General features: G+C 56.8%; 2 gene segments (V, D, J or C); both read right to left on the bottom strand.

Annotated features, from left to right (window-relative positions):
- Positions 1 to 11,415, bottom strand: part of LOC137486668 (T-cell receptor alpha chain constant-like) — a 172,853-nt gene extending 161,438 nt beyond the window's left edge. The window contains 1 exon segment of the C gene segment in view: positions 11,352 to 11,415. Within this exon segment, the coding sequence occupies positions 11,352 to 11,400 (49 nt within the window).
- On the bottom strand, positions 4,744 to 5,586 carry LOC137487040 (T cell receptor alpha variable 4-like). The segment is given in 2 exon segments: positions 4,744 to 5,126; positions 5,535 to 5,586. Coding segments are annotated over 2 exon segments (435 nt in total).
- Positions 11,416 to 13,928: the final 2,513 nt, after the last annotated feature.

The following is a 13,928-nucleotide window of genomic DNA, read 5'->3' as shown; positions in this document are numbered from 1 at the left end:
AGAACTTCTTGAGCAAACATTTGTAAAACCACAAAGGGGAACCGATTTTTCTCAGCCTTTCCACTCTAATCACTGATATTTCCCTACAAGTTCCTGATAAAGCTATTGAGGTTTTCCGGGGGTAAGGAAAAAAAAGAAGAGAAAAAGAAGGATGGCTTGGGGAAGAGCCAGGACTTACCCAGGAGCTGGGCCAGGAAGACAGTGAGGATGAGATATGCGAGGTGCATGCCGAGAGCAGCTGCGTGTTTGCTGAGTGAGGAAGAGTCCGAAACCACGTGGCAGCCCCGAGAGAACAGAGCTGCCGGGAACGACTCTCGGCGGAGCAAAGGAAGCAGCGGCGGGAGCAGGCAGAGCAATGAGCTGTCCTTGCAGTGCCTGAGATGCTCCTTGTGCGTTTCTCGCTCGTCCAGCAGCAGCCCCCGAGGCTCCCTCAGCCACTGGCACTGGGAGCATTCCGTGCCTCTGGGGCCACGCTCATGGCAAGGGGCTGTTCCCGCTCAGCTCGCAGTGGAGTCCTCACCTCCGCAGCTGGAATGGCCAGCTCTGCTGCACAGCCAGGCCTGGGCACTTGGGAGCTCAGGGCCTTCTTCCCCACTGGGGTTTCTCACCCTCCCGAGCTGTCCCCAGCTCTGTGAGATCACTGCTAATCTCCAGATCTAGAAGGTTTTTTGAGAACTCCAAGGCTGGAGGATGCAGAGATTCTCAAGCATTCCCTGGTTTGTGTTCCCTAATCCCATAAGGCCCCCTGAAATCTCCTTCATCCTCCGGTTCCTCTTGTCCCATCTTCCCACTGACAAAGCTCAGCCTGAGCCACTTGACAGCACTTTCCTAATGGCCCATCAATTAGAAGCTGGAGAGCTCTGAGCTCCCTCCTTCTCTCCTTTATCACCTACTGCCAGATTGGTGTCATTGTGTGCTTTGTTAATCGCTTTTCCTTTTTCTTCGTTCTTCTCTTTGGAAATGAAAATGGACGTGATGTGATCCTTAGAGAACCAGACACTCTCACCTTTCACATGCCCTGATTGTGGCCTCTGCTGAACTTGCTCAGCCCAAGGAGCTCCTGAAGATGCTGAAAGGCTCCTGTCCCCAAAGGAAATGGGGTCTCTCGAACAAGGGTCTGGAGAGAAACCTCATGTGGAGCTCAGTCTTTCAAGTGTCTCCCTCTAACCCTTCCAGCATTGCCAGATGCTGGCATTTGTTCTTCTGGATGCTTGACAGGTTACTAACGTGAAGGGAAGGAACCAATTAGTTTAAGGGGGAAGCTGGGTGCGAACGTGTGCTTCGATGATTTGAAATGCTCCTCTACTCCTACCGATTTATTGTTTTCTTCCCAGATGTTCTACTGTTTCAGGAAGGTGCTGAATGCTCATCCATGAGTGTTTGGGGAAAAGTGAGGATGGGAATGAAAGACGTAGAGAAGTGAAATCCAGGCTCAGGTGGGATTGAAAGCACACCTGATTTACACATCCAGGGGGGAATGCTGCTTGTTATTCACCTGGCAGTATGGAACAGAGACATTGCTGCAGGGACAGAGATGGAGATTCCTTTTTCTCCTCGGAAAGCCTCACTGCAAACACCTTTCAGGTCATGACCTGGTGAGGTGACAGCACTGCATGAACGAGCTCCTGTGTGCCTGTCAGTGCTGCTGCTTGGTCAGTTCCCAGCCCAGGTGAGCTGGAGCAGCTCAAGGAGCATCTCTTTGCTTTACAAAGCGGCTGAGAGCAGCAGCAGGAGTGGCCGGAGGGCCAGAGGCGCAGGCGGCAGCAGTTTGGTGTGAGGCGGCGGCGGGCTCGGGAGCGCGGGGAGGCCGGTGTGTGTGTGGCGAGCGTGTGAGCGCAGGCTGCGGGCGGGCTGTGAGGCGTGTGCGGGGCCGTGCGGGGCTGTGCGGTGCCGGTGCGTGCGGGCTCGGGGCAGAGGAAGGAGCTGCGGAGCCGCGCGGGGCCCGGCGGCCGGAGCGGCAGCGCCCCCTGCTGGCCCCGGCCGGCCCCGCCCGCGGCGGTTCGTGCCCGGCCGCAGCCCCGGCTCCTCTGCCCGTGGCCCCCAGCGCGCAGTAATACACGGCCGCGTCCCTGCGCCGGGGCCGCCCGAGCCACAGCGCGCTCGAACGCCCGTCCTCCGACACCCGCAGCTGGCCTGCAATGGCCGGCACCTCCTTGGTGCCTCTAGCAGTGAGGGCGAGGAATTCGGGTGCTTGGCCCGGGAGCTGACGATAGAAATGGATGTAATTGCCGCTCAATTTTTTGGGATGTGAGCAGGTGATGTTCATGCCGGTGCCCTCGATGGTCTCCAGGAGCGGCTCCTGCTGTACCTGGGCTCTGGCTGAAGCCACTGCCGGGAACAGAAAAAAGACAAGACTGAAACCCTGCATTGTCCTACTTCAAAGAACAAAGCCCCCAGAAACAGGAGCGTACAGAGATGATAAGAAAAACTGTACCGAGGTGATTTCAAGATAAGCAGGAATGGAAGTGTCCATGACTGGTTTGTGGAGTGATGAATGCGTGACAGTCAGGAAGAACAGTGCAGTCACTGGAGAACGGGAGGATGTAGGAGAAAGCACAAAAAGAAAAGTTAGAAGGGCTATGGACTGACTTTCTAAGTAAAAAAGAAGCAGAGGTACGGAGTGCTTGTGCAGGGTTGGGCATAGAATGGAATCAGGAGATTTCTGAGGGACTATGGGGTAGAGAAGACGGAGGGATGAACGGCAGAACAGTTCTCGGGAACAGGTCTGTGAAGAAGCCAGGCAGGACAGTAGCCTCCGAGGACGTGCGGGCTCACGCCAGTCTAAGACCCGGCCCCCCTTCGGCACCCCCGCGCACCGAGCAGCAGCGCGGCCAGCGCCGCCAGCCCCGCGCCCCGACACCGCCGCATGCCGCCGCTCCGCCGGCCGAGCCTCGCTGAGCCCCTCAGCCCCGGCTCTGCTGCGGCCCTGCCGCCTCCTCTCCGCCAACGCCAGCTCCGCCCCGGGGCACAGCCCTGCGCCGGCGCTGCTCGGGCTCTCGCCCACTCCTGGCAGGCAACGGAGGGGAGGCGAGCGCGGTGGGAGTGGGGCGGTGCTCGGCTCTCTGCGCGTCGGAAGCGGCGGGGTCGGAAGAGGGGAGCAGGGGATCGGATTGATATCATGGAGCTGAGGATTGACAGGCGGCCCTGGGTTTCCTTTGCTCCCATCATCTGTTCACTCACATCTCCCCTTTGCTGTCATGTTGGGGACTCCCGAATTGTCCTTCAGGGCACTGCAAAGAAACCCACTGACATGGGTACAGGAGCTGGGCATAAAGCCTCAGCCTTTCTCCATGTGCACGAAACCGAACTGATGCAGCACAGGGGAGAGCAGCTGTTCCCTGGCCGTGAGAGACCTGCCTGTGTGTCTGTGTGTCTGTGTGTGTTTAGAGCAGCTGGAAAATGAGGGCACAGAAAGCAGGGAGTGCATTTCAGTGCCTCTTCCCTGCACAAACCTCCTGCACGCTGCTACATCGTTGTTCATCTGCAGCCGGGATCCTTCTGAGGCTGGGAAAACTCTTCTCTGTGATGCTCGGGCAGAGCAGTGCAGAGCGTCTCCAGTGCCATCAACGCATTTCACTTGTTGAGTAACACAGTAGGATACACACACACACACACACACACACACTCACAGGTTCCTAGGTTCCTGCACATCGGGGTGGATTAATGCACGAATTTGTGTTTCCCCATGGATTCCTGTGGACCCTGCCTGAACACAAGCGCACACAAACCAGGAACACAGGCAAGGACACAATCAGCCATGGACGCTGCTGAGGACACCCGGGAACAACTGCAGCAGGGCGGGAGCCTTGTGGGGAAGGACAAGGAGTCAGGCAAGCCCGTGACACAGTTCGTGTACTGACAGGCTGAACAGAGGGTAAGATGTCCAGCGAGGCACGAATACTTTCCTGAAGGCAATTTTAACAGGGCAGGGTCGGAACCAGCAGCCCAATGCCGACACACGGGGAGGCAAAAACCGGTGATCATCAGGGTGAGCTGAGGAGGGAAGAAGGGAGGGTATATATGTAAATGTGTGGGCATGGATCCGTGCTGGGATGTGCTTTATGTGTGTACATCTCTGGATGGGAATGTTCACGTAGATGTGCGTGCAAAGACTTGGGTGCAGGAGCAGGAATAGGAGGGAGCGTGGGTGTTTGCACATCTGTGGGGACATGTCAGGAGGAGAAGTGTCTGTGCCGGGGTCTGCTCTGAAAATGTGTGTGCACACAGCTCTTCATACGTGCAGAGCTATGAGTTACTCTTTGGGTGTGTGCAAGCTCCAGAGTGTATTTGTGCTATCGTGAACTCGTGGATGTGCAGTAGGAGTTCTTTAATTACTTCTCCTACTCAGGGTGCTGCTTTATTCCCAGAAAGGCCTCAGGGAGGCTCAAGGATGTGATGGAACTGAGGAGAAGTGACAGCAGTTCAACTGAGGGAAAGTAGGCACTGAGTGTGTCAGCCTTTTCCCTGTCATTTGTCAGCAGGTCCCCTTCCCCACGGAGCAACGAGCCAACATCTCCTGAGCCTTTCTCTGGCTGCCAATATAGGAATACCATCCCGGATTGCCTAGACCGCTGCTGAAATGTTCTTCTCGAGCAGAATTGTTTTGTGCGCGTCGCAGGGCAGCATCCTTGTGCTCGAAGGGATTTCTCGCAGGAGGCCAGGCCGTGTGCTGGGCCCGTGCTGCTCCCGGCCGGAGTCCCGCGGGTGCCGCGCGCGGCTCGGTCCCTGCCCCGCCGAGCGGCGTCAGCCGGGAGCGGAGCGGCCCCTGCCGGCCCCGGCCGGCCCCGCCCGCGGCGGTTCGTGCCCGGCTGCAGCCCCGGCTCCTCTGCCCGTGGCCCCCAGCGCGCAGTAATACACGGCCGCGTCCCCGCGCCGGGGCCGCCCGAGCCACAGCGCGCTCGAACGCCGGTCTGCCGACACCCGCAGCTCTCCTGCAATGGCCGGCACATCCTTGGAACCTCTAGCAGTGAGGGCGAGGAGTTCGGGTGCTCGACCCGGAAGATGACGGTACCACTGGATCCACTCGTTGGTCTGGATTTTGGGATGTGAACAGCTGATGTTGATGCCGATTCCCTCGGTGGTCTCCAATGATGGCTCCTGCTGTACCTGGGCTCTGGCCACAGCCTCTGCCACGGAGAAAAGAACAATCAGTTTTCTTTTACAGAAAATGCCATGCAAGGGGGAGATGGGAGAGGACGAATGATCAGAGCGAAATTAGATATGTTTGGGAGAATTGAGTCGAGAGACACTATTTCTCTGAGAATCTATGAGGCACGTCTGAAGATAAATCAGAAGGAAATGCCAAAAACAGACTCGCTGAGAGGGATGGATGGATGGATGGAGACATGGAGTTAAAAAGGCAAACGTTGTAGCAATGACATCATGAAGGGAGAAAAATGTGAGGGCAGAGGAGGGGACAGAGGGTAAAAAAGAACTGAAAAGGAACAGGAGGGTAAAAAATTAATCTTGAGCTGAGGCACCGGGTCTCACATATCCCGCTGACCCGGATGCCCCTAGCTGCCAACGCAGCTCACCGAGCAGCAGCACGGCCAGCGCCGCCAGCCCCGCGCCCCGACACCGCCGCATGCCGCCGCTCCGCCGGCCAAGCCTCGCTGTGCCCCTCAGCCCCGGCTCTGCTGCGGCCCTGCCGCCTCCTCTCCGCCAACGCCAGCTCCGCCTCGGGGCACAGCCCTGCGCCGGCGCTGCTCGGGCTCTCGCCCACTCCTGGCAGGCAACGGAGGGGAGGCGAGCGCGGTGGGAGTGGGGCGGTGCTCGGCTCTCTGCGCGTCGGAAGCGGCGGGGTCGGAAGAGGGGAGCAGGGGATCGGATTGATATCATGGAGCTGAGGATTGACAGGCCCTGGGTTTCCTTTGCTCCCATCATCTGTTCACTCACATCTCCCCTTTGCTGTCATGTTGGGGACTCCCGAATTGTCCTTCAGGGCACTGCAAAGAAACCCACTGACATGGATACAGGAGCTGGGCATAAAGCCTCAGCCTTTCTCCATGTCTACGAAAGCAAACTGATGCAGCACAGGGGAGAGCAGTTCTGCCCTGGCCTGGAGAGACCTGCCTGTGTGTCTGTGTGTCCATGTTTCCGTGTGCTTGCATGTGTGTGAGCACTCCCAGCCATGCTGAGGCACTCCCAACATTTCAAAGAGAATCAATCTAAAAATTCAAACATGGGTGAAACCAACCTTGTTGGGGCTGGCAATCGGCAGTAGAACAGCGCGATGTTTAGAGCAGCTGGAAAAGGAGGGCTCAGGAAGCAGGGAGTGCATTTCAGTGCCTCTTCCCTGGACAAATCTCCTACAGGCTGCTACATCTTTGTTCAACTGCACCCAGGCTCCTTCTGAGTCTGGAAACCAGGGGAGTCTGAAGCTCCTTCCCTTTCTCTTACAAAATGATCCGGTAGACAAATATCTCTGTGGAGGTTGTTTTCTTCCGTGCTCAGTCCACTCTCATGGCAGAGATATTTGGGGGACATTGTGTAACAGAGAAAAGCTGAAATGTGGCTGCAGGGGCTCTTGCTTAAGAAATTAGGAGGGAGACTCCCTGGGCCAGGCTGCTATTTGCAGGGCAAGAAAGAAAGCTCCTTGCCAAGGCTCCAGCTCCCAACTCAGGAGTGGCCTTGGTTGCTCTCATTCACCCTTGTGATCTATTTCTCGTCTTCTTCCTCTCCCAGGTGCACTTTTGACTTTGAGACATGTCCTGCTACACCCCGTGCTGGCCATGCCGGCCCTGTGGCCCCACCTCGCTGTCCGACAGCTGCAATGAGCCCTGTGTCAGGCAGTGCCAGGACTCCACCCTCGTCATTGAGCCCTCCCTCGTGGTGGTGACCCTGCCTGGCCCCATCCTCAGCTCCTTCCCCCAGAACACCGTGGTGGGATCCTCCACCTCGGCTGCTGCTGGCAGCATCCTCAGCTGTGACCGAGTGCCCATCAGCTCTGGGGGCTGTGACCTGTCTGGCATTTCCAGGTGCTACAGTGGCAGAAGGTCCCTCCCCTGAAGAAGGTGCTATGGAAGCCCCATGGAGACAGCTCAGATTACTCAGAACATGGTGCAGGGCAAAGGATGGACATTTTTCAGTGTTGGTAGCAGGACAGCTGGAAGGCTTTGCCTTTCCCTTTTCTTTGTTTGCTTTGTCTCCCCTTGGCAGTAAGGTGCCACCAAGTGCAGCCTGGTGGGGACCATCAGTCTCGTCTCCCTGTCTGGGGCAGGTAGACTGGCACCGTGTGGGAACCTCTCCACTGCCAGGGAGGAGGGACTCTCAGATGGCCCCGGGCTGCCAGCACTGCTGTTGTGCACTTGCAGTGAGTTTCCTTGTGTCTTTGTGACTCATTAAATCTCCCTGCTGCATTCAGGCCTGGTCTCTCTGCAATCATTCCCCCCCTGCAGATGCTCTCCAAGCTGTCGAAGATAAAGGGAGCCTACCAAGGGTGGGGCCCCAGAAGACCTGCTGTGTACAACCAGAGCAGTGCTGGTGGGAGATGTGGTGGCTGGAGGCCGTTTTGGGCACAGCAGCTATGAAATGGCAGAGTTTTCAATGGTATGTAAAGGAAGGGAAATCCACAAAACCGCTACCCTGGACTTCCAGGGGGCAGAATTTGTCCTGTTCAGGGCCAGTGGCCTGTTGGACAATGATTTGTAACGTCCCTTGGGAAGCAGTCCTTTAAAAGAAAGGGTTCCCAGAAGACTGGATATACTTTAAGAAAAAAAATCTGGAAGGCACAGGAGCAGCCTGGCCCTATGTGATAAAAGATGAGGAGGTGGAGGAGAAGAGCTGCCTGGCTGAGAAGGGAGCATTCCCAGGAATTCGGGGAATAAAAAGAGGGTGTCTCACATTTGGAAAAAGGGCAGGCAGCTCGGGAAGAGTTGGAGGATGTCATTAGGTCATGCAGAAAGAAAAGTAGAGAGGACAAAGCTCAGTTAGAACTTAATCTGGCCAATTCTGAATGGGATAATAAAGAGTGTTTTTACAAATACATTAACGAGGACCGAGGATAATCACCATTCTTCATTGGACACCGTGGGGAATACATTCAGCAAAGCCGAGGGTATGGCTGAGGTGCTTAACAGCTTCTTTGCCTCAGTCTTCAAGAGTAGGATTGATGATCATCAGGACAACTGGCCTCCTGATCTGGGAGACAGGGAAGGTAACCGGCATGGATCTCCTGTAATCCAGACGGAGAATAGTAAAGATTTGCTAAGGCACTTAGATGCTCACAAGTCTTTGGGAATGGAGGGGATTCGTGCTGGGGAGATCAGGCAGCTGGGGCAAAAGCTGATTAAACCAGTGCTGAGAAGAGGGGCAGAGGAAGGTCGGTGACTCCAAGCTGGTCGGTGGCTCGGTGCCGGTGTCGGTGCCGGTCCCATTGCCGGTGCCGGTGTCAGTGCAGGTGTCGGTGCCGGTCCCATTGCCGGTGCCGGCAGCGCCCCGGGATCCCGGGCCGAGCGGGGCGAGGCGGCCCCGGCGGGCGGAGCGGCAGCGCCCCCTGCTGGCCCCGGCCGGCCCCGCCCGCGGCGGTTCGTGCCCGGCCGCAGCCCCGGCTCCTCTGCCCGTGGCCCCCAGCGCGCAGTAATACACGGCCGCGTCCCCGCGCCGGGGCCGCCCGAGCCACAGCGCGCTCGAACGCCGGTCTGCCGACACCGACAGGCGTCCTTCAGGGGCTCGCACCTCCTTGGGTGCTTTAGCAGTGGCCGCCAGGAATTCAGGCCTTTGGCCTGGCCGGTGACGCAAGAAGTAGATAAAATCAGCTTTCCGGACATTGGGGTGTGAGCATTTGATGGTGATGCTGGTGCCCTCGGTTGTCTCCAGGAATGGCTCTTGCTGTACTTGGGCTCTGACTGCAGCCACTGCCAGGGAGAGAAAAGGAACAAATCTCAACTCCTACTTTCTATCCAGCTCTGCCTGCCAATCCCCAGACCAAGGCCCGCAGAAGCAGTCAGGAACACAGAGAGATGAGGAGGAAAACAGTTCCCAGAGGACGTCAAGATATGCAGCAATGGAAGTGTCCAGGAATCCTTTGTGGAGAGATTAATGCGAGAATGATAGAGCGATTATGAGAGTCTCTGGAGAACGGGAGGCTGTGGGAGAAAGCACAAAAAGAGAAGAAGAAAAGTAACAAGGACTAAGGACTGACTTCATGAGTTATAAAGAAGGAATGCTTGTGCAGGTTTTGGCATAGAATAGAGGTTTAGGTTGGAGAAGAGGGAGGGATGAACGGGAGAACAGCTCTCGCGAAGAGGTCTGTGAAGAAGCCAGGCAGGACGGCAGCCTGCCGGGACCTGCGGGATCACCCCATCCCCGGACCGCGGTTCCCCTTCGGCACCCCCGCGCACCGAGCAGCAGCGCGGCCAGCGCCGCCGGCCCCGCGCCCCGACACCGCCGCATGCCGCCGCTCCGCCGGCCGAGCCTCGCTGTGCCCCTCAGCCCCGGCTCTGCTGCGGCCCTGCCGCCTCCTCTCCGCCAACGCCAGCTCCGCCCCGGCCGAACTCAGCCCCGCCTCTCCCGGCACCAGCACAATCAGCGACACAAGGACGTTTGGCACGGCCAGGCACAAGAGACAGCTGTGTCCCATCGCACGCAGCAGCCACACCGCCTGGGAAGCAGATCCAGCCTGCGCCCATCTGCAGCGGGCAGCTGCCGGCCCCACTCGGCTGCACTCAGGCTGTTTGTGAGCCTGGGAAGCTGCTGCTCCGTGCTGTTCAGGGCCAGAGCAGTGCTCGCTGTCCCTGCCAGAGGCAGCAAATTCCCTCCCGATGAGGGACACACACGGACAGAGCCAGGGCCGTGCTCAGCAGGGTGGAGCCACAGACAAATCCGTGCTTCCCGTGTGTCCATGCAAACGGGGCTGCTCCAAGAGCACACAAGGCAGGAACACACAACCAGCCCTGGGCTCTGCTGAGGACATGTGGGGCCAAAAGCAGCAGGGCTGGAGTGTGCCAGGACAAGATCCCAGGCAAGCAGAGCGGATAATTTTCTTTCCTTAGAGACTGCACAATTCAGAAAGGGGTCAAAATTGTCCAAAATAGTCAAGGAAACTACAAGAATGAATGCAGTCCAAACCACCAGACCATTGTACACACATGGGGATGCAACTTCTGGTGACCACTGGGCTGAGATCAGTGTGCCTTCCCCAAGCTCAGCCTTGCCCTGACACATCCCCTCCCTGCCCTGGGTTGTTGCACAGCCGAGGAAGCTCCCTGCAGCAGGGTGTCTTGCAGAGCACAGAGGTACAAGGCACTGTCAGAGAGCTCCACTTCCTCCAGCTGCAGGACACTGTATTTGCCCGTGGTGTTGAGGTGCGTGCTGATACGGCCGCTGTGCTTGGGGCCACTCCCGAATTGATAGGAGACCAGCTGTGGGGCTCGGCCTCTCTGCAGCTGGTACCAGAGCAATCCCCTGAAGTTACTGCTCTGGTATTTGCAGGTGGTGTGGAAGGGGTGTCCCTGCTTCACTGTGACTGCTCCATCTTCCTGGATGACCTTGTCCTGCCCCGTGGTGCCTGGAAGAAAATGATGGTGAGCAGCTCCACAGGGAAGGGCACCAGATAGGAAAAACGAATTGGTTGCAAAACCAATCTACAAAAGCAGATGTGCAGAAGGACAGGTGAGAGTGATTTTGGGCAGGATTTCAGAGCTCTCAGCACGAGAGGACCCTTAGAAGAACTGCTCTGTGTTCCTGCTCCTACTTCTGCTGCTCAGAAGACCTGGGAACAGCCTAACTTTTAGGTACTCAAACAGGCTGAGGAATGCATCGAGATACAGCAAAAGGATTCATTCTGCTTCTGCATGCCTGTCACCTCGGAGGTTCCTCAGTCCCTGGGTACACACAACGCTGAGCTTGGGAAGAGGGAGCCCTGGTTTGTTGGCAGTGCAGAGAACTCTGGAAGCCGTGGCAGAGCTGTGTCAGCCTGGAGGCAGGATGGGATGCCCTGTTAATGTCAGTGGCAGGAGAACTTTAAGGTGCCTGGGGCAGGTTTGACAAGATCTGGGAATTTACATTAAAACAGGAGCATGATGTGACTGTCGAGATAGCTGAGATCTCCTGAGGTGACTGCAGAAGGATCAGATAAGAGAGGTAGAGGGAGATGGCTTGAAGGTGGGAGAAAAGACAGAGAAGGGGTCTGAGATTTCTCTTCTCTCCCTTTCCTTTTCCCTCACAAATCAAAGAACTTCTTGAGCAAGCACTTGCAAAACCACAAAGGGGAACCGATTTTTCTCAGTCTTTCCTTTCTAACCACTGATATTTCCCTACAAGTTCCTGATAAAGCTATTGAGGTTTTCCTGGGGGTAAGAAGAAAAAAGAAGAGAAAAAGAAGGGTGTCTTGGGGAAGAGCCAGGACTTACCCAGGAGCTGGGCCAGGAAGACGGTGAGGATGAGATATGCGAGGTGCATGCCGAGAGCAGCTGCGTGTTTGCTGAGTGAGGAAGAGTCCGAAACCACGTGGCAGCCCCGAGAGAACAGAGCTGCCGGGAACGACTCTCGGCGGAGCAAAGGAAGCAGCGGCGGGAGCAGGCAGAGCAATGAGCTGTCCTTGCAGTGCCTGAGATGCTCCTTGTGCGTTTCTCGCTCGTCCAGCAGCAGCCCCCGAGGCTCCCTCAGCCACTGGCACTGGGAGCATTCCGTGCCTCTGGGGCCTCTCTCATGGCAAGGGGCTGTTCCCGCTCAGCTCGCAGTGGAGTCCTCACCTCCGCAGCTGGAATGGCCAGCTCTGCTGCACAGCCAGGCCTGGGCACTTGGGAGCTCAGGGGCTTCTTCCCCACTGAGCTCTCTCACCCTCCCGAGGTGTCCTCAGCTCTGTGAGATCACTGCTAATCTCCAGATCTAGAAGGTTTTTGGAGAACTCCAAGGCTGGAGGCTGCAGAGCCTCACAAGCATGCCATGGTGGTTGTTCCCTAATCTCATAAGACCTCCTCAAACCTCCATTATCCTCACGTTTCTCTTTCCATTTCTTGTCACTGACAAAGCTCAGCCTGAGCCACTTGACAGCAGTTTCCTAATGGCCCATCAATTAGAAGCTGGAGAGCTCTGAGCTCCCTCCTTCTCTCCTTTATCACCTACTGCCAGATTGGTGTCATTGTGTGCTTTCTTAATCGCTTTTCCTTTTTCTTTGTTCTTCTCTTTGGAAATGAAAAAGGACGTGATGTGAGCCTTAGAGAACCAGACACTCTCACCTTTCACATGCCCTGACTGTGGCCTCTGCTGAACTTGCTCAGCCCAAGGAGCTCCTGAGGATGCTGAAAGGCTCCTGTCCCAAAAAGGAATTGGGGTCTCTAGAGCAAGTCTCAGGCGAGAAACCTCATGTGGAGCTCAGTGTTTCACATGTCTCCCTCCAACACTTGCAGCATTGCTAGATCCTGGCATCTGCTTTTCAGGATACCTGAGACGTTACTAACGTGAAGGAAAAGGGACAAATCTGTTTTGGGTGGACGATGGCTGTGACAGAGTCCTCAGGAGATTTGATATGCTCCTCTGCTCCAGCCGATTTATTGTTTTCTTTCCCGGATGTTCTACTCTTTCAGGAAGGTGCTGAATGCTCATCCATGAGTGTTTGGGGAAAAGTGAGGATGGGAATGAAAGACGTAGAGAAGTGAATTTCAGGCTCAGGTGGGATTGAAAGCACATCTGCCCTACACATGCAGGTGAGAATGCTGCTTGTTATTCACCTGGCAGTATGGAACAGAGACATTGCTGCAGGGACAGAGATGGAGATTCCTTTTTCTCCTCGGAAAGCCTCACTGCAAACCCCTTTCAGGTCATGACCTGATGAGGTGACAGCACTCCGTGAATTAGCCCCTGTGTGCCTGTCAGTGCAGATGCTTGGTCAGTTCCCAGCCCAGGTGCTCTCAAGGAGCAGCTCAAGGAGCAGCTCTTTGCTTTGCAAAGCGGCTGAGAGCAGCAGCAGGAGTGGCCGGAGGGCCAGAGGCGCAGGCGGCAGCAGTTTGGTGTGAGGCGGCGGCGGGCTCGGGAGCGAGGGGAGGCCGGTGTGTGTGTGGCGAGCGTGTGAGCGCAGGCTGCGGGCGGGCTGTGAGGCGTGTGCGGGGCCGTGCGGGGCTGTGCGGTGCCGGTGCGTGCGGGCTCGGGGCAGAGGAAGGAGCTGCGGAGCCGCGCGGGGCCCGGCGGCCGGAGCGGCAGCGCCCCCTGCTGGCCCCGGCCGGCCCCGCCCGCGGCGGTTCGTGCCCGGCCGCAGCCCCGGCTCCTCTGCCCGTGGCCCCCAGCGCGCAGTAATACACGGCCGCGTCCTCGCGCCGGGGCCGCCCGAGCCACAGCGCGCTCGAACGCCCGTCCTCCGACACCCGCAGCTGGCCTGCAATGGCCGGCACCTCCTTGGTGCCTCTAGCAGTGAGGGCGAGGAATTCGGGTGCTTGGCCCGGGAGCTGACGGTAGAAATGGATGTAATCGCCGCTCAATTTTTTGGGATGTGAGCAGGTGATGTTCATGCCGGTGCCCTCGATGGTCTCCAGGAGCGGCTCCTGCTGTACCTGGGCTCTGGCTGAAGCCACTGCCGGGAACAGAAAAAGAACAAGTCTGAAATCCTGCATTGCCCTACTTCAAAGAAAAAAGCCCGCAGAAACAGGAGCGTACAGAGACGATAAGAAGGACAGTACCGAGGTGATTTCAAGATAAGCAGGAATGGAAGTATCCATGACTGGTTTGTGGAGTGATGGATGCGTGACAGACAGGAAGAACACTGCAGTCACTGGAGAACGAGAGGATGTAGGAGAAAGCACAAAAAGAAAAGTTAGAAGGGCTATGGACTGACTTTCTAAGTAATAAAGAAGCAGAGGTATGGAGTGCTTGTGCAGGGTTGGGCATAGAATAGAATCAGGAGATTTCTGAAGGACTATGGGGTAGAGAAGACGGAGGGATGAACGGCAGAACAGTTCTCGGGAACAGGTCTGTGAAGAAGCCAGGCAGGACAG

Source organism: Anomalospiza imberbis, chromosome 22 (genome assembly GCF_031753505.1).
Source record: "Anomalospiza imberbis isolate Cuckoo-Finch-1a 21T00152 chromosome 22, ASM3175350v1, whole genome shotgun sequence".
Classification (NCBI taxonomy): Eukaryota; Metazoa; Chordata; class Aves; order Passeriformes; family Viduidae; genus Anomalospiza; species Anomalospiza imberbis.
The sequence above is the reverse complement of the archived record's forward strand: the minus strand, read 5'-3'. Positions and strand labels throughout refer to the sequence as shown.